Genomic DNA, 21,889 nt, shown 5'->3' on the forward strand with positions numbered 1-21,889 from the left:
TAGGCATTTGAGATCCTCAAGGGGCATTGGTATGGAGAGCCATCTATAGTATGGGGTCTCCTAAAATGGAGTCAGCAAATGGGTAACATTTTGTTGGGGATAGCTTGCATAATTGATATAATTCCAAAAGCGGTGGAGTCGCGCCTGGCAGCCTGGTATAATATGAGAGGTGCAGATCCCTGGTTGATGGTGGAGAAGGAGTTAATGATTTTGAGGACCTTAAACCTGATTGGGTGGATACATAGGTTTAGTGGAATGTTGTAATGTTAAATTTAAGTTTAATGTGTTACCAATATGTGAGAATGTTTTAGGAGATGTAATAAACAGACATGAGGCCATTTGCACCATATACACAGGTGTCTTTATTGAATTGTGTGTGGAAAAAGGGGGAGTTAAAAGAGGGGGGGTGCATATGTGAATATGCACATTTCATTCAGTGTTAATGTGCACCTTCTGCAGTGACTTTATAGGAACAGAATGCACCAAAGCGGAATTATTTGGATGTTTGTCATGGAAAACGAATGAGGATCATATGCAATGAACATCAGGAGAACAGGATCCGTGATCATAATCAATAAAACAAAGTCTTCCTGTGACAATAGAGGCTGATTTACTAATGTCGAAAATGTAATTATATCATTTTCACAATTATCCAATCACGTGAAAGGCAAATTCCTGTTCAATTTAAATTTCTTTCAATTTTTCAATTTTTTGAGTGAAGTTTCTTAGTTCCATTGTTGAATCAGGCCATTTTTTATTATTTATCTTATTGAATAGCTTAAAAGGGTTTAAACCTAAAAATTAAAAACATTGCAAGAAGGCAAGTTGATTACTGCAGAAGGGGCAGGTCATATCTCTTCTAAAAAAAAAATGCCTACTCACAATTTACTCTATATTGTACACTGAGCTGCACATCAGACCCAAGCATTACTGGCTGCTGGGATTTAGTGAACTCCCGTGTACAGATGTGCAGAAGTTATGTAATTCTGGTCTGGCTAATCAGGATTGTCAAAGATCCCAAACCCAGAAGAGGACAGGCTGAAGATGTCTGCACTGGTAAAGGAGTGAGGAGAGGCGACTTTGTTAAATAATTGTTTTACTGAAAAAGAGACGTAGACCTTTTCTTTTTGCAATATAGAGTCTACCTGCTCACAATTTTTATTTTTAGGTTTAGTTCTGCTTTAAATTAATCAAGCCCTTGACCTCATTTGTGAAGGGTCTAGTATTTCTGATAAAAGTATACTGTGTTGCAATTTATTTTTCCTAAGATCCTTTTAGCACTAACTACTGAAAAATGTGACATGTATGTATTGCCAGCAGCAGACATTCACATTGACCTATTTTGCTTGAAGGCGAAGGGATAGTATTTCAAAAAATATATTGTGTTTCTAGGGCACCTGCTTATTTTGCTACACAAAGAAGAGTAACATCTAAATCTGATTTATGTTTTTCAGCTTTGCCTTACCTGCTGCTTCATGCTGGAATATATTTAAGTCTCTTGCAATACAAAAATCATTGCAGGACAGTTTTTTTAGTTTAATGAACCATAAATTAAACTCTAATTAAAATTATATTTAAAACTATAAACTTTACATCAGACTAGATCTGCTTCTGTCTTATGCATACCCAACCCATAGCACTGCCTCCTCCAACTTACATCCTATGGGGGGAAAAGATGCGGTCAATAATCTAAAGTATGCTGAAAAACAAGGACTAAAGGAACCATAAGGGAGGATATATTGATTTAGGTAAACCTATATGGTGCCAAGCCTTATTTATGCAATAAATTGGATGAGAAAAAAGGGGGAAAGGAGAGAGAAGAGAAAGGAACAGAACTAATTGTTTGTGAGGCTGGATGCTGACGGGCTGCCCTTTTATTCACCAATGATTGCAATTGGGGGTCATTCCTGATCTAGTATACCTGATTCATTAAAAAATAAAACTTTAATACTTGCCAGGAAAGCAGACCCTATAATGTCCAATTACATTTAACAAGCTTTACTATAATGTATGGCCTTTGCCGCTGGTAAGAAACTAAACCTAAACATAACTTACTCCTGGCACGGCTACGGAACATATGACCTATGTAGGATCTAAACAAACTTATTAGGCTGTGGCCCTGCTTTACCATCAAACGTTATATTAGGTATACCAGTTCTTCACCGCATGCAGTCAAAATATAATACAATAATGCACTCCTCCCCATGAACGGTTCTATTCTCTCCAGCTACATGGATGTCTAAAGATTTCTAATTCTCTAAAGCCCCTGAGGAAGCCAAAAAAGATGAAACGCGTTGGTAAGAGATTTTTATACAAATCCTTGTTAACAATTCAAATATCTAAGACATCAGGACAGGTTTTATTCTCTGAATTGATGCAATGATATTGACAATGTATTGAAAAACAATATTCTGTCATTTCAGTTTATTGTTTACTATATTTTATTTCTTATTTTAAACTCTAAAATAAAACTATGTAATTTTATCTGTAAAACAATCAGTGCCTTCAAAAGCCTTCTCTTCCTTTCTCTTTTCTTCTCCTCTCTGAACCAATACAGTAGAACAGGCAGTCAAGTGGCTGGCAATGACAGAACTGCCTGGCCCCTCTGCAGGTCTGAACGTAACCTAAATATCTGCCGATCACATAGAGCTTGAACAAAAAGCCTCCAGGAGCCAGGGAGATAGTAATTTGACAAAAAAGTCAATATTTTGTCTCTTTTGTCAAATAGTACCACCTCCTGTTTTTTTTTTCGGTTTAGATCCACTTTAACTTTAGTTATAACACAATTCATGTACCATTCACGATTATATGACACAAAGCCTCCCCCACAGAACACAGTTATGGGTACTGCAACTAATTGTTCGGAATATTCTTGCCATCCTGTGTTTTGGGGCATTTAGCAGGTATTCTTTCTATACCTTTACAGAGAAAATATTCATGTTACTATTAGTTTCAATTTGCTAAGCTGTGCTTTTGCTCATTGCTGTAATCCCCATCATGGAGATTTAATTACCAGCAACAAAGTTAAACTTTTAATAATACAAAAATGTATTTACAAGTACTATGTATGGCTGTGATGACTGTGCATCTTAAGTCCCATTTCCAAATAACGAAGGAAGGTTCCTTACAGAGCTTTTATTATTAATCTTGAGTAATAGTAAACATAAGGATCAATGCAAAATGCTAGCATGCCAGGATACATATCCTTTTTTCCAAAAAATGGACAATCAATTGTAGTTGAGTAAAAAGAAATTTGAAAATTACAGTTATGTGGATTAGTAAACTGAGCCAATGTTATCACTTGCTAAAGTATAAATTTCACAAATTTGGGTAGTAAATCAATATGGTCCTTGTGTTTGAGACATGTCTGACTTCTTATCTGATGTGCAAGAGAATGCCACCCACCCTATCCATAACATACCAAAGAGGTGTAATGTAGGCCAAGGAAACAAACAAGCAGGGTTAATAACATTGGTTAATATTTCAATGGAATGCAGTAGAAGCAGTGTGTTCTCAGCTCAAACAGCAATTTAGAACAAAACTGGACTTTTGAAAGATCAACGGTTATTTTGACTTTTAATGTTTACAGTACTAATTAGACCAAACCTTTTTAGACATTTCTAACTGGACTTTCCTTTCCCTTGTATGCTCTAACCTTGCTGCCACTGTAGCCTCGCTCATATTTGGGTTATCCTCCTAATTGACGCCACTTGTAACTCCACATATCCACCAAAGATTGTTCTACATTACTATAGCCTGTGTGCACTTTCCCACACTAGCACCAGATTTCTTTGCTTTTAAGTTACACAAAAGTTCCATGGCACTGGCACCCACAATTCTTACTTGGCAGCAAAAGCAATTAGACACAGAGCATAACAACATGTCAAGGTGGTTGTGTGTAAACTTGCCTTCAAAATAAAATAGAGTCCAGCAAAATACTATAAATGAAGTAGTAATTTGACAATATTTTTCCCCAATTGTGAGTGGCTCAAACATACAAGAAACAGTGAAAGGCTGTCCACATTGTTTAGGCTTGTCTTAATACCCTCGCTTTACCATAATCAGTATGTTTGGCTTTTCAGAATTGTAATGCTTCTGGAACAAACTGGAGCCACAGTTCTTTTTATAGTGGTATCTTTGAGATTTTCAGACTGTATACAAACTACCTTTGACCATGGTGTGCAGTAAAAAAAATTTTTTTCTCCTGCTTTTTACAAGTAGCAGTTAAATTATATATAGCTCTAGAGCAGGGGTGTCAAACTCTGGCCTGGCACGTCCTTTTTTTTGGCCCCCAAAAGAATTCCTAATATGAATAGCAGCTGGCCCGCCACTACTGAAATCTGCAGTAACAGCGGGCCAGCTGCAATTCATATTAAGCTGCTGTCCTATAGACGTGAGTACAATGCCGCTGCTACAATTCCCGGCATCACTCGCATCTCTAGACCAGCAGCCTCTCTGCTTATGCGTGGCCCCGCATTTTATAGATGCAAGTGATGCCAGGAATTGTAGTAGCGGCATTACTTGTGTCTACTGAACAGCAGCCAATGCGTGGACCCCGCAGAGTTTATACTGACAGAGCTCAATAATCAGGAATTATCAGGATTATTATGATCAGGACTTATCATAGAGCTATTGCTATATTATTGTTTTACTGTGCCAGAGAATGCAATGTGAAACCAAATAAATGCAGCAATTCATTTGGTTTCACATTGCATTCTCTGGCAAAGTAAAACAAGTAATCTCAATAAGAGGAAACAAGAACACATGAGAAGAGCATGCAGTAACATGCAGTAGATTGGTCTAAATAATTTAGATCAATCCACTACATGTTGCTGCATGCTCTTCTCATGTGTTCTTGTTTCTTCTTATTGAGAATAATAGTTTTTTCAATAAATTTCAAGTTTGGTCCGTGACTTGGTATAAGTTTTTATATAAATTTCGGGCCTCTGTTTATTTGAGTTTGACACCCCTGGTCTAGAGTCTACTCATGTCTGCTCCAGTTTTAATTAAGGCCTCCAGAAAATAAAGATTTGAAAATTTAAATTTATCTATATCAATGAAGCACACGGTTTTTAACTTAGTTAACCAAAAGAAATGTCTTGCCTTTAATCCCGCAGGGCAGTCTGATCCATCCATGGGTGTCTTGCATCAGGTCCTGCGTCGTCCCAGAGCCAGTGCCCTGGGCACCGCCATCTTCTCCTCTTCTTCATCCTACGTCACCCTACCCAGGCACAAGATCAGGTGATGTAGGAAGAAAAAAAATTTGCCGATCTCCCTGTGCATGCGTGAGATAGGCAAATTTTTCTGTTTGCGCGACAAGGCTCCTTCTGCACATGCCCGAGAGCCGAACAGCCTCCCGGGATGCCGGACGTAGGTATCCCGGGAGGCTTTGCGCTCCCATTCATTCTCGATCACCTAGGCAATTGAGAATTGGGGGGGGGGGGTGTAACATCTACAAAAAAAAGATGTTACACCTAAAAAAAAAAAAAAACAACAAAGGGTTGTCTAACCTTTTATGTAAAATGAAAAAGGGTTGTCTAACCTTTTATGTAAAATGAAATTTCTGAGTTTAGGTACGCTTTAAGGACTTTTAATGTATATGGAAATGTAATAGAATCAGGTAGTACATATAGATTATAATACTAGTAGACATTCAAACATGAACAAGATATACTCATTATTACTAAACCAAGGCAACATATTTTTTACACACACTATGATTTATATATATAATCTAAATATAAAATGTGATTTACAATAAACAGACTTTCATAAATGTAGTAAGCTAATTGTAAGCCAATACACAACACGCAGCTCCCCGCGCATGTGCGGTCCGAAGTCTGTAAAATTATTGGTCCTTGACATACAAAAGGTTGGCAACCACTGCCCTAGGTACAGAAATTTGTGACTTTTATTTGCTTGTACAAGTTGTTGAGCATATGTATGTTAAATCCCAGTAGGTAGGTGTGTAACTGAATTCCAGTTGGTCGGCTTACTGATGTCAACCCTCTATTTAAGACAGGCACCTGTCACTGGATAATTTCCATGCAAAAATCTAATCTCTAACTTGAGCTTGGATTGCTCAAGTTCTAAATTCTGATCTGAGGTTGGAATAGCTCAATTCCAAGTCAGAATCAACTCCAATCAGAACCATTTTACCACTACTAAATATGAATATGAAGGAAAATCTCCCTGTTTAAATTCTCCCTGAGTTATGAAAGGAAAACGTTGCAAAGAAGAGAGAATAACTCTGAGAACCTATGATCTGCAGGAAAATACTGTGGTGGCATCACAGTGAAACGGGTCACTTAGAAGAGGAAGACATGTTAAAATAGTGATATGCAAGGCTCCAGGGCTGTCATTTGTAGCAACACTACATTTCATGGTCCATCGAGAGAAAATGTATAGTTTGCCAGATTGTCTTTTTAGCCAATCAGGCCAGTAATTCTGCTCAAAAAAGTGAACTCAAGACAAAACCTAAATAAAGACTTTGGCAGCATATATGCTAAATGATTTAACTGCCTAGAAACTTTACATTCTATTCAGCTAGATTTTATCATTCCTTCTAAGAATATTTATGCTTACATTTTAACACACACACGCTCATTACTGTCTCTGACATGTGCTTCTTTTACTAAAGAAGAGAACATATTGTTATGTCATATATTCCAGGGTCCCTCTGCTTTAACACCTGAACAGAGAGGTGCAGAGGAGGGCGATGAGCATTCCACTAAAGAGTATTATTCACAAACAAATAGCCTACATATCAAGAATACTAAAATAATTAATTCAGTAATTATGGGAGGTCATAATCCCACAGTAAATAAAACTGATGATATGAGCTGAGATATATCTAACAAACATCTAGAGAACCAAATAATATTATATGGCAATATTTTTCTCATAAGAAAATACATTATGTAAAAATTTCTCTATCTGACACCTTTACAACATTAAAATTTAATAATGGCTCCACTCTAGTATGTTGTAATAGCATATGGTGCCATGTGCATTGTGGTGTAAATCAATTAGACCAGCACCCTTAATGCAAAGTAATGCTCACAAGTGTACAGGTACCCTAAAACAGTGGTCCCCAACCTTTTGCAACTCGTGGACCACTGAATCTACGGACTTCAGACCGCAGACATCCGCTGGTCTCCATGCTTTCGCGGCCCACCTGTCAGATGGCAACGGCCCACTAGTGGGCCGCAGACCGGGGTTTGAGGACCCCTGCCCTAAAGCACTATATACTCTTTAAGGGTAGTATTTAGTAAATGCCTTTTACATGTAATCATTCTTTGATTCTATGACCTTGATATGGAATTACACATTTTTAAAAGTCTTGATACAAGTTTTATATTGCTACATGACTGACTTTTTATCTAATCATTTTATAGTTCAAAGACTATCTTCAGTCTGATGGCATTGACTCGAGTGGTTTCTAAGTGTTAACATAGATACTTAGCAACACGGGAAGAGGTGCACTTTTCCCTTTCCTGGCTTCTCTAACATACTAGTGTTACAATGCATATCACACTGGTAAGGGACGTTTTCTTCTTCTATTTTTACCTTTGCAAACACCCATATGATTTGAAAATTGTGAACAAACAGTAATAGGAAGCACCTAAGAAGATACTTTCTGGTGCCTACTGGAGTGTTTATACCGTCACTGAGCAAAACCTTGTACATGGGCAGATATTCACTTCTGAACCAATTACTGATCTGAAAAAATCAGTAAAAGGTCTGAAAGGAATTCAGAAGTCGACTAATCTAGAGATACCGATTTTTTTGGATGATCGGTGTATAGAGTAGATTCAATCAGGGTCTGCCCAGCATTTCAATCACACTATTTAATAAAAACAGAATATTGCATGCATTCATGCAGTGTTTTAGGACTTGGTCTTTATGGTACCATTAATACTACATATTAGTAGGCTTATCAGGCTATAAAATTTGTTATGCCCTAACAAACAAATTTTACTTCCTAATTGTATTTGTCCCTCAAGATGTTTCCTTGTCTATTACTTGACATTTTTTAATACTACATTTTAACTGTTTCCAATCACTGAAAAGGGTATAGTAGATAGTATTAATTTTGTGCTTGGTATTGGAGAGTTGTATAATATCGTAAATAGATGAATATGCTGAGTCTGAAGTCATGCACTGTGTGCATCCTAAATATATGAAAAGGATTAACCATGCTAGACAAAGGTGAATTGCAGGTTCAGGAGTGATACAGCTGATCATATGTTCATAAATCCCGGCTTAAACATCTGTTAATTACACACAAGGCAGTGTTTTTAAAATGCAGGCACAAGATAAACACCAAGAATTATTTTCATAAAAAAATACATAAAATGTGCCCAAATTGGACTATTTTTCCACCAAATTATGAATTTCACTATTCCCTCTATTCATCACAGTTTTTTCTGTTTTTAAACATGAATTGCTTGTCGAAAAGAGCATCAAACTCCATGGGTAAATTATTTTCTGTATTACATATCCTATTTTTTCACCCAGTTTGAAATCCGCCCAACACTTTTACACCCTTGAAAATGTTAACATTTGAAATAATAACTTTGTAGCTGTGGATTTTAACTTGGTGAATTCTGAATTTGTGTTTTTCTTACACATGGCGAATGATTTTGTTTTAATTTTTTTAATGTAAGGAAGAATTAATAATTCTTAAATTATTTGTAATATTATTATTAAAAACCTTTGTGTCTCCCCTCCCCTAATGAAGCAGCCTGGCACACAGCCCATGCAGGTTGACATCCTTTGCAAAGAAGCTGCTTATACTAGTCCACATTCAGCATTAGGGGAGTGAGAGGGCGTCTATCTATCTTAACATGATTTGAGGTTCTTTAGCTTTTTGGCAATCATCATGAACTTAGTTCAAATATGGACAATAATGTAAGAATATTCTCTATCCCAGTTTTCCCTGGGCACTTAAAACAATACCAGTGCCCCTGTGACACAAAACAGTGAAGGAGACACTGGCATGGTATTTGCTGGTTAGATAATTATTTAGTGAAAAAAAATTAGTGGAAATGAAAAATAATGTATTTTTTTCTCAAGGAGCCTTTTTTTAATTTTCTTTACTGCACATGTGACCCCTAAAACCAGCAATGGGCCATGGGGATTGATTATGCATTAGGTAAGGGGGATATCTCTTCCTCTCAAAGCACTCAGTGCTAAAGTGCATGCAGACTAGTATCAACAAAGCAAGGTCTGCATACTTGACCAATTCACTAGGTAGACATTTTGAAACTGCGGGCTGCAGACAGTTTGACACAAACAAGCACAAAAATACTAGTTTAAAAATATATTAAGGAGCTATTTATAATGGAAAGTTTGTATCACAATTCCCTTTCTTAGTGAAATGCAATACTTTAAAGTGATAGAAGGGGAAGTTTTAAAGTAAATTATATTTACATATCACAAGTTACTCACTTATTCACTAAATGTTTCACGTTTTTTACAATTTTTTCTAGGTTTGCACTGCATTTTTGTTGTCTTATCATTCTGCATTTTTCCATTGTCCAGGGCTATAATTATTATTATTTATTAATATTATTACACAGTAATTTTTTAGCACCATCTTATTATGCAGCGCTATACAAGGTCCATAGTCATGTGACTAGCTATCCCTCAAAGGGGCTCACAATCTAATGTCCCTATCTCAGTCATATGTCTTTAACACAGTCAAAGGTCAATTTTTTGAGGGAAGCCAATTAACCTAGCTGCATGTTTTTTGAATGTGGGAGGAAACCAGAGTGCCCGGAGGAAACCCACGCAAACACGGGGAGAACCTGCAAACTCCATGCAGATAGGGGACCAACGCTGCAAAGGCCAGAGCACTAACCTCTGAGCCACCGTGCTGCCCCAATAATGTCACCTGTTTACCTGTACCTGGCTGTGGTCTCAATCCCTTCACATTCTATATATTGTCCTAGTTAACTGAGTGAAAGGCTGAAGTCATGTAAACACTCTAGATAATTGAGGCCTATCTAGCATGTGTACAGCGGTCCACCAACATTGTTCATAAATCTGCCCTGGAGGATTGATGGGTGGCTGAGTGAGGCAAGCACTGTACTTTGCAATGGAGTAACAGCTACTCAATCATTGTACAGAATATTGTTAAATGCAACGCTTGTTTGTTCTTTTGTCACAGGAAACAATTATCAAAGATCATTTCCATCAATATCAGACGTCTGTACTGGGCTTTAGACATTTAGATATGGTGCAACAAATTACATTCTGTGTGTTAGCTGTACTTGATAATCCTGGAGTTCAGATTTTGGTATTTGACCATTGCCTTCTGATCCTGATTTCCAGCCTTCATGTTAATAGATGCTATCTCAACCTAGATAATGGACCAATTTATACAACTTTTTGTCTGTGTGTCCAGACTTTTTATCCATACTTCTGGATTGGATTTGTGCATTTGGACTTTTAAGGTCACCTTGGAGTTAGTATTGGGTCACTTAATTCCTGTGCAGAACTATGGCTTTTGTATCTTTAACTAGCATTTATGCTTTTTGCCTGTTTATCAGTTTCAGATATATAATAGTCATTTATATTCATTTTAATCAAATTAGGTTTTGGTACAAAAAGAATGAAAACAATCTGCCATGTGTTATAGAAAAAACAAAATTAGGATGTGCATTGCTAACATAATTTTGTTATATATTTAGCTGAAAAAGGTTAGAATATAACGTAGTTTATTAGCTTTCAATCCCCAGTTCCTTTGCAAATCTTGTGGCACTGAATTCCTCTATGGAAGAAAACAAGTGGTATAATACAGCAGCACTAGCTTTGACAGCGGTCTCAAGCCAGAACCACCTGAAAACTGCCAGCAGAATGTGTTTGACATCAACCTGTCATATCCTCAGTGCAATTAAATTCTTGTTCAGTCAACTATACTGAAGACCTATTGGTCCCGTGCACATCCGCCTGGTACAATTACTGTGATTTTTTCCCTCTGTACCTTAGGCATAGCAAATCTTAGTTACACCCTGAGGGTGAAATCTAGCAGCCTACTGATTTTTCTGTAATCTTATCCATATTACAGTAACTAAAATAGAATGAAGCTGCACATCAACAGAATATGTTACAATTATGAATTAACCCATTCATGACTAGCGACCCTTCATGTCTAGATGTCCAGGCTGAATTTCACAGCATCAGTATATCCTAATTATGTTTACATTTGGTTAACCACATATATATTTTATTCAATACACTAAATAATGCAAAATAAAAAAAAAGAAAAATGTTTCAAAATATATTGTAAATTCTTATTAATAATAACATCATCAATAACAATAATATGATTGTCATTATTAATAAACATTTTACTATATTCTTTGGAAAAATTATTATTTTTTTTTTATGTGCACATAGAAACAGCGCAGGACATGCTGTCATTGTTTTTCATTGCTGACATGGAGCTCACATGATAAAAAAAAACATGCTGATTGGTTGCTGATTGTGCGAAAGATAAATGCAATACTTAATATTATGCAATATTAAAAACAATCAAAATAAAAAATGTTAATGTTATTTATATACATATAGACATATATGATATATAAACAGAAATAACAGCCTTAGTTCTGATTGGCCTAGTTTTTTAACCAGACATTTCTACAGCACACCAGTCCACACCCTTGTTTAAACTAGTGATCCTGGAACATGTTTGCAGGTAAGTTGGAACACTGTCCTTTCTGCATTTTACATGCAAGCCTAATAAATAAAAATATGCCCATGATAAAACATTTTTCACAGCTAGTCTAATAAGATTTAAAGCTGTCTATAAATAATAAATGTGTTTGGTAAAGCAGGAAGCAAACAACTTATGTTTTTTAAGCTCACAATGCTGCCCTCCTACTGGCCCTGTATAGAGAAACATGTGCTTACTTAGCTGAACACTACAGAAAAATTAAGGTAAATCTACTGAAGCATTTGACTATTTGTGACTCTGAAATTGGCACATCCTGGTACTTCCTTGTGGTGACTATCTTTGACCCTTTAAATTTTTATTATTGGCTGGTGAGACAGTCCACCAAAATAATGAGCCAATGAGATTGTGGGAGCGGGATGGAAAGAATGAGTTCTAACAGTAACCGGATGTCTTGGAGCTTTGCTGGTTCAGAGCGGCTTAACATTTTGGGACAGTAGTTTAGAAAGAGATGCAAAATGCAGATCTTATTGAATGCTTTAACCTAAAATTGCTGTTCAGTGAAAGTATTCTTCACACATACAGGTAGTCCCCGGGTCAAGGACATCCGACATACAAACTACTCCTAGATACAAACGTGGCTTTCCTGCTCGCTTATGTTTGCATGACTTGCAGAAGAAATCTTTTGCTAAATACAGGTTGTGGGTAATCCTAACAGATAAGTTGATCTGTAACATCTTGTAACTCCTTAATGACCAAGACAAACTCTGCAGTTGTTTCTTTTTGCACATCAAAGCACAGCTTTCTCCAGAAGGTAATGAATGTCTAGGCTCCATAAAGTTTTTTTTTTTTGCTTTGTTTGTTATTAGCTCACAGTGAGGATTTTATACAGTAACTGACACCTTGCTGCCAAATAATATGTTAAGACAAACATCTGTCCTAATTGCATTTATTAAAATAATGTATCAGTTTCGACTTACATACAAATTCAACTTAAGAACAAACCTACAGTCCCTATCTCTTATGTAACCGGGGGACTACCTGTATATTCAGCAAGAGACTCATATTAACATTAACATATCTGCAGGAGAGAAGAAAATGAGCTATGGCTGTTCAATAACCAGCAAATACACATTACATTTGTGACTAAAACCCTAATTATTTATAGGTGCATCAGGATTAGTTCTATGAACCACTTTTACATCCTGCTAGTAGGCTGCATATGCGGGACATGTTAAAGCACATATCCAGTCAGACAGGAAGTAATGTGTACGCAAATACAAGGACCCACCAGTACACTGAGAGAAAACTCAGGACTGGAGTACCATGTGACCGTGGGCAAATATGAAGTGGAGGCACCAAATGCACAGCCTTCCAAATACCTGCACTTCTACCATTCATTAATTTAGGGCTCTTGAAAGGTGGGACTCATGGGCAATTGCCCACTTTACCCTACTCTAAAATCAGACGATCAGGTGCCTCAAACGGCAGTAGGACAAGAGGAGACAGGAGATAAATTTCACAACACCTTTATGGAGTCTTACATGACATAGGGCGGAAAAGAACAGTAATACAGTGGTACCTCGGTATAAGTCCGCTTTGGAATAAGTCCAATTTGGTATAAATCCTTTCTGGACACAAAAAATTTTGCTTGGTATACAACCTTTGCTTGGTATACAACCTTTGTGCTAGAACATGTATGGGTCAAAATGAGTCATAACACCGCACGCTACCCTTATTTATCTCTCTCGAGTGAAAGCCACGACCGCCCACGAGCGTCAGTATGTCAGTTGCTACCATTCAGTGAACAACCCGCGCTATAACTCTGTGAAATACATAACATCTCTCCTCCTTTCTTCTCAGCACCATCCTAGTAGGCACTCGAATCTTCTCAGCAAGGTAAAGTGAGGTTAAATTTTCATTTATTTCATCTAATTGCTTTTGTATTTAATATATTTTAGTACTAAGCAGTGTTTAAATTATTTTATACAGCCCCATCAATGTATAATATGCCAATAATAATGTGATTTTTTTAATGGGTATGGATTAATCATTTCCCTTTAATTTCTTGTGTGAAAAATGTGTTTGGTATAAGTCCTGTTTGGTATAAGTCCAAAGATCTGGAACGGATTAAAGACTTATACTAAGGTACTACTGTATATCTTTTTACAGAAAAAAAATACACTGTATTATTATTTTCAGATTCTAGGAATGATATGTAAAAACCTTATATGTAACAGAATATAAAAAAAATCTGTTTCAGATATCACTGTACTTTTTATTTATTCCAAATATCTTTTAAACTTTTATAACTACAATTTCTTACAATGTAATATTTTTCAAACTGACTTTTCATGAAAATACCAATTCCTTGTATATCATACTGATGTGTTGGTTTCAGCTGAAGTTGTACAGTTATTTCCCTATAAATTTACAAAATACCATTGAATCTTTTGTCATTTTGACAAATGCTTTGGAATCAATTGGGGAAATCAGAATTCCAACAGAGAACCAAATGTTATGAGTGGTCTTGTACAGCTTCATGCGAGTACAAACATACAATGAGCCTGATTTACTAAAGCTCTCCAAGACTAGAGAAGACAGGCAGTAGCAGCACCTAAATAAGGTCTTAATTTATGTCTGCATCCATAATCATTGCAGAAAGTTTTGTTTTCACAGTTCATTAAAATCTCAACTATTTTTCTAGTCAGATGCTTGGTAGGCCAGTCATTTATTGTTAACAACCAGCAGGTGTTTCTAAATTGATAGAAAGTGACTGTAACCTGGCTATTGAGTGTTTGTTTTGATCTATGACTATGATGGACTAAGGGTAACCTTACATGAAAATCAGCTTTATAGATCATTGATTACTGGTTTATATATTTGCTGCTCAACAATATTATATAAAGACCATAGTTTACTAATCTGGGCACTGGTGCAATTTAAAGAACATCCTATATTTAAATGAAGTCTGATTGATTTGTAATAATAGGTCGAATTCCTGGTGCAGATGGCCATTGGAGAGAACAATTTCAATCATGTGTGGAAGAAAAAAAGCTTAAATTTACTTGCAGGAAAATGTTACCAATAAAAATGTCTTTAAAAAACACATTATAGTCTTTCATTAGATTACTGTAAAATGAACATATACACACAAACATGCATGCAAATGCAATAAATCTGCATATGTATGTTATGAGTGCACAAAAGCCCTTTGGGGTTTCTGTAAGGAAGGTCAAACGGTACAACTCAAGATATAAACCAATTACTTATGTTTTCAAACACACTCTAGTATTCTAGTCTTTCTTGTCATTTATTACAAAACAGTTATAAGAAAATACGTTATATATCATTGGAAACAAATCAGCATGGTTATGCTTACTACCAGAACTAGCAATTATGGTATATGTAGGAATACTTACCTTTAAATTGCAGATTGTCTATGGAAACAAATCCTGAAGAACAAGGTTTAGCTGTGTTGTAGGTATTCAAACTATTGCTGGACTGACATAAATGTGTCAAAATAAAATTAACATAAATTAGCTTTATGCTACAAAAAAAGGATTGTTTTTGTTTATAACATTTTCAGATCTGTTTTCTGTTTTACAACATTTATCTATCTATCTATCTATGTATTTATAAGGAACTAGGTAACAATATAGGTAATAGATAGTCATGTAAATATGTGTCTAGTAAAAAAACAAACATCAGATGGAGAACAATCGAGGCTTTCACAAAAATGCTGACATTTTTTATCCAAAGGTCAATGAAGAAATGTCTAGAGAAATAAATAGAGCTCTAGAATAACTGCAAAAATGATGTTCTATAGGTATTATGTTAGACAAATTCAACCTACCATAGTATGGCTAATCCTTTTTAATTTCAGTGTAGAACTGTAGACCCACTGCATCACAATATTTATTACAAACCTTCAGAGAATGCCCTTCCTGCATACATTTCTAAAGAACAATTTGCATTTGCATCATCACCATTCATCAATTCATTGTATTCATTAATTGTTGGCACTACTCTACTATTAAATGATTATCATCATAACATATATATTGTGAATCAACCATTGACATTTCAGGAAACTGCTTTTATGATTTTTAGGACCACAATGTTGTACATAGAGACATCAATCATTTTAAACACATTGATTCCTTTGTAAATATTGGAATAGAAAATATATTTATGCTATTATTGGTAAACAATGGTAGGATTCTATATGACTCATTGATGTTCTCTGAATATAGGCTGATACAATGACCTAGGGGTGAGGATTTTCCTTGGGGCTCTAAAACCTTCACAAGCAGATGCTATCTGAAAATAACTCATATATAAAGCTAGATGTTGAATTAAATTCTGGGGTCAGAAAATGGTCAGCAGTTAATTACAGCCAATCTCGTAAAGCTCCAAGTGATTATTTGAGAACAATGGTGGGACCAAGTATGTCAATGGCACCCAAGATGACTGCATTGTTTTACAGGCAGCTGGACAAAGTACCTTTTTAAATGAAAATGGCTGACCATTCCAAAGCTGATATTACCCTTTCAGGTAACAAAACAAAAAACAGCAACTACTAATTTGTTTAAGGGCTTTATCATTCAAATAATAAATATCTGGTGATCCTGCCAGTCCATGGCCTAAAAGGGTGACAACGCTTTTTTAACTGCAGTGAATTCTCTGCCATGTTGTCGCCTGTTAACCTACTTCTTACATAAACTGAGAAGGGGGGTTATCAACCTTGCTACTACGTCTGATAACCCCCACCTCCCAATGAGATGACCTAAAGTGACAAAGGAAGCCCTCCCGGATTCTGGTGGTTTGAAGACCTTGGTGGTCTCAGTGATGATGTCACAGGGTGACAGGTTTGAGGATTTATAGATTCTGTAATACCTGTTCAGGATTCCACACGGAAGCAATATAAATGATGATTTTCACATATAGTAAGGTTTATTGCCTGCCCTTTGCTTACCTGCCCTTTAACAAGGCTAGCTGCGAATTGTCTCATGACCGCCTCCACTGTGTAGGCACTGGACCATCCTCTGGGGGTGAGGAGCTCCATGCAGATGGCACCACCATCCAGAACATAGCCATTCTCCAACCTGGGGCTCAGCACCCTCATAAAAGGAGGGGAGAAGGGGAAGTTGTCCGGGAAGGTGAGGTTGAGCAGGATGTACTCAGTGTTGGTCTCCTTCATGTCCTGCCATAGGGTGGAGTCCTTGTCCACCTGGTGCAGCTTGACATTCCAGTCAAAGAGGTTGTCATCCACCAGCTCCACAGAGATGAAGTGGTCGCTCAGTTTGCGGATGTCTTGGAGCTCCTTCATCAGTCTCCTGCTTCTCACCTGGGTGCAGTGCTGCCTGTTGGGGGGCACAAGAGGCTGCAAGGAAGGGCCCCCATTTTGCTTGTTCCCCCCTCCTCCACTGCCACCCCCTTGCTGCTTGGATTCTTTTGTGATGGTTGGGGTGCTGGTCTCTTTGGCACTGTTTTTCTCCTTGCCCCCAGCCGTGCCATGCTTGTGACACTGCTCAGTCTTTTTGCCCTTGCTCTCAGCCTGGCCGAGCATCCCTTCGGTTGTTGTCGAGTTATTGCTGCAGCAGCCACTGCTGCCCCCGCCACTGCTCCCACCTCCCCCAGCTGAACCTCCTTGCTGCTTGTTGCTGCTGTTCTTCCCTTTGCTGGTCTTCACTGATCCCTGCTGGTTGCGGTGATGCTTGGGGTCTTCCGTATCCCTGTCATTAAGGCGAATCAGTCCGATTTTTCGCAGGAGCGTGGCCATTTTCCAATCTGCTGCACTTCCAATACTGCAGGGGACTCGTGATGCAGATGATCCCACTCTATACAATCACCGATGATGCCAAGGCAGTGCGATCAAAGTCCATCCATAATCCTGTAATATTAAAGGCGATGGAGAAATGCCATGGCAGCCTAGGCAGCGTTTGTCCAGTGAAAACAACAAGCGTAGTAAATGCCGAGTGGCTGATTCATAGAAGCTGGAGAAAGTGAACGATGAGCCTGCTATGACTGGGGGCTTGCATTGCTCTGCTTATGTCAGTTCCCATTCAGTGTATTGGATGTGCGGCTTGCTGAGTGTGTGATCTCATGATGATGTCCTGGCCATGTATGTCCCATGCACACTTTCCTTGTCTGCAGTGCTCCAATCTATTAGCTCCTGGTGGTGCAGTGAAATAGTACTGATCTCCTGCCAGCCCTGTCCCTTCTGTCTCTTATCTGCAGACCTCACAAAAGAGGGGGGAGGGTTGCTGTAGAGGTGGGAGGAGGAGTAGGGAGTGAGTTCAGCAGCTCACATGTAAGCAGCAGCCAAGGCAGGCACACGACTGGCTACTTTACAATGAAAATCCCTATGATTAATGCATTGGGAACACCCATTATCCTAGGACGTCAGGAACCCCCTCCCCTTTCTCTCACCCCCTCTCCTTGTCTTCTGTCTGTTACCTGTGCTGCATCCCAAATTGCTGGGTCTGCAGCTATTCTGCATCATCTCAGGGGGATGTGTGCACAAAGAGTGTCCTTCCCTTATCAATCTGCTCTATTCTTTCACACTGCACTCACTTATTTTAACAATGCCCTGTACAGTTTCCCAAAACCCAATTTCTTCCTTCCCCTGCTGACCCACTTTCTTGATCAGCAGCAGAAAAAGTACCAAGCTGTTAAGTCCAAAGCTAGCCATATGCCATGAGATATTTTTAATTGTTGAAAGCGATCATAATTATAATCAAATTTACAATCGACGGGGCACTTTTTTGTGAAATCATTACCACTTTTTCCGATCAATATTTAGATATAGCAGTAAAAATTGACCTAATACTGTTTTAGTATAGAACAAAGGGATGATACAACAAATACCTGTAGTTGAAAGGATTTGTTTTGATCAGAATCGATTTAGATCTGGAAAAATAGATCGCTTGTGTTTTTAAGGCTTTTTCCTATTTCTGATAACAGATCTCCAAATGTGTTGGTATACCTAATGTGGCATCTTAATGTTTCACCCATAGATACACACAAATATGTGAGTGATCATTTTATAGAGATGAAATGTCTAATGCAAAAAACAGAAAATGTATAGTCTTGAAATGTATTACTATTTGATGATACAGGCAAATGTCAATCATCCAGCTATTTATTAGATTTTTTTATCTAAAAGGAATGGGACAATAGAGCGATAGAGTAGAAATTACATAGCTCCCATCATGGGATAATGTCAGCAATGTTTGCTATTGCTGCAATCCTCTCCCCCGTCCTTGTTTCCGCTTCCCTTCCTCCCCCTTTTTACTGTATATTACACATTGCTTACCTGAAAAGAAGCGTCAGACTCATGGAAGTGTAAGGTGTCAGAGGCCTTGTGCCTCCAATTGTCCTGGCTTGTGTAGGATCCCCCTACATATTATGGCTTTCAAGTTATGTGGCTTTAGTCTTTTCCCATTGCAGATGACTTTTAGGTTTATATATAGTGGTGAGGCTCCTATTGGTTTGAAGTTTAGTTGTGGATGAGTATAACAAGTTGGTTATGTTACGGTTGTTGTGGGTAATTGTTTTATTATAAACCAATAATAAAGTTTGTGGTTGATTGAATTCCAGTTCCATGCATGGAGCTATGGCTATAGTAAGTACCGGTAGTCATGATAAAGAATGTTGGCTTGAATCCTTTGTGTTCCTGCATGGAAATAACTACAAAAAACTGAAGATTAGGGTAGAGAAGCAGACACAATGCAGTTTAATGAGTTTGCAATTTTACTATCAGTGTAGGAGGTCAATTAAGTAACCCATAATAAAGCATGCAGTTTTTTGTATTTCATTCTTCAATGATCTTACTCCACGGTCAATTTTAGAAAGCTCTTTTGTTAAAGAAATGTATGATATGCAAGTTTAAATAATTAAAAAGGAAATTACTGCATCACTTACAGCCATAAGCTAAAATTAGTGATGGGATCGTGACGTTGTCAAGGTCATTCTGAACAGGTCATCAACCTACAGCATGATCATGATCTGTGAAGCAGGAGGCTATTACTGTGGTAACTGAGCCAATCCCTTCAGGAAGATATGATGTTCTGTAACATCCTAATTATACATATGTCAGATTCGAGGAATATCTGATCAGACTAGAAGTCATGATGTAATCCCTATTACTACTTGTTGTTGTATAAAAACATTACTTAGTCAAAGACTATACCTGTCTATGATCTATTGCTATCATACAGTACAATATTTAAATATCATTCATTGTTAACTGCTAACATTTATTCAATGATCCATGATATCTCAGTATTGCTTGCTTGTTATATTACTATTAAAATGCAGCTGTCCAAAGGAGGACCTATGTGAACATAAGACTTTAGTGAGATGATGGTTAATGTTTCCGACTGCTAGCTAAACATATTTTTTTATAAGTCATTTTTAAAGCCACTGTGTTAAATATGTTAAATTAGTATAAAGTAAAAACACATTAGCAGACCATTCAATTTCTGTCTTAAAAGGTAGTAGCATAATTGACTCTGAACCTATTTTCTTTGTTTAATAAAAAGTATAATTTTTATTTCCTTTTGATAGATGGCAACAAAATGGTGCATTGTAATATTTTACATTTACCATGTGCAGTCAGCGGGTAGAGCCGTATAGTCTAATAGTGTATTTGACTGTCTACCCTTAAATTTTATTTCAAAAACACACAGAGCTGACTGATCAGTCATTGGGCTGAACTTGAGCAATTATTGTCTACTCCCATTTACCTCATCTCATTAATAGGGGGCTCTGCGTATTCTAGTCCCGACTACAGGCTCCAATGCAGTTTACTAAGCATATTTTTACTGTAAGATAAGGTTTTCTCTGACTAGCCCAAAGTCTCCTCTAATTTTCTTTTCATATACCCCTTTGCTTTCTGATTATGTGATCTGGCCACGGTACTTTAAACATGTGTTTTGATTTAATCAGATAATTCGCCATAGGACTTGCAAGCTACTCTCCTTCTCTGAACTACAGGCTAAATTTGAGCTCCTGTCTGCCCCTTTTTGTTTTTTAGCTACCTCACAAAACACCATTTTACCCTATATTTAACTTGGGATCTTGTATTGAAAATGATGAAAGCAATCTTTCCAGTATAAATGATGATGGTTGGCACCCCAAAAATGATAAGATTATTTATGAAATGAAGAAAGGAAAGCTGGGGTTTTAGGTAAAAAATACAACTGTATTAACGGGAATATTCAAAAAGGCAAATTACAAAGTGCAAAATTAAAGGTTAGTATTGTGTGTCTTTTGATGATGAGACGGGTGATATTTGTTGACCCAGTGTGGCAAGTCGTCTCATTGACATTTGATGTCAATATTGATAAAAGGAAGTAAAGAGGATCCATTTGTTTCCATAAATGGTTAAAAAGCATCTCATGAATAAACGGGAGTCGATCGTGGGGTGGACCATACCACTTGCAGTCTGGAGATTGATCTGGAGTCAAGCTCCTAAAAGTTCTTTTTGTACCTTGTATCGTAAAATGTTTATAAAATAATAATGTACTGGTACTATACTCACTGGTACTATACTCCTGAAACTATTTTTCCCAAAGTAGGCAATGTTTGCTGGTGGTGTGGTCAGCCGTGTGATCACTATTTCACATTCTATAGATCTGTCCAGTTATTGTCCTATTTTAGGTCTGAGGTTGACCATCTTTCTATATGGCTTACATTAGTTCTGATTTGCCAGGGTCCATAAACTCACTTCCTGGGCCAACGCCTATGTGACCTTACAAATCCTCTAATTAAAAAGACTTTTCACATCCTCACATCAGTGAGATGTTTAATTACTCTGAAATGAAAGTCTTCTTCACTCAACCCCACTCCTAAATGCAGTAGATCTCAACAAAGATGTGAGATTGATGGAATACGCTAACTGCAAGACTTACCTATCGTCGTGAAAAGTTTCAGGAAATGTGGTCCTGTTGGGACCAATTACAATTGTTGTCCTTAGTTTGTTCTATTGATATCGTTCTCCCATTATGTCTGTTTTACCGTTTGTCTGTTGGCATTTATATGTAGAACCCTCTTTGTACCATGGTCTTAACCTTCTCTTTTTTTTTTCTTTTTTTACTGGTGTTATTTTGTTAGTAGTTTTCTTGTGCTCTAGATTATGTTTCTTTATTTTTTCTCTTTATGACATGAGCAAAGTGTTACCAATGGTATGTATGGCAT

At 37.2% G+C, this 21,889-nt stretch overlaps 1 protein-coding gene across 1 annotated transcript in view; it reads right to left on the bottom strand.

Annotated features, from left to right (window-relative positions):
- The window catches only part of UBE2QL1 (ubiquitin conjugating enzyme E2 QL1), a 30,018-nt gene extending 12,001 nt beyond the window's left edge, over positions 1-18,017 (bottom strand). Inside the window, exon 1 of the mRNA XM_072411878.1 lies at positions 16,662-18,017. Within this exon, the coding sequence (XP_072267979.1) occupies positions 16,662-17,468 (807 nt within the window). The 5' untranslated portion in view covers positions 17,469-18,017. The remainder of the gene's footprint in view (positions 1-16,661) is intronic.
- Between the last annotated feature and the right edge of the window lie 3,872 nt (positions 18,018-21,889).

Source organism: Pyxicephalus adspersus, chromosome 5, assembly GCF_032062135.1.
Source record: "Pyxicephalus adspersus chromosome 5, UCB_Pads_2.0, whole genome shotgun sequence".
Taxonomy (NCBI): domain Eukaryota; kingdom Metazoa; phylum Chordata; class Amphibia; order Anura; family Pyxicephalidae; genus Pyxicephalus; species Pyxicephalus adspersus.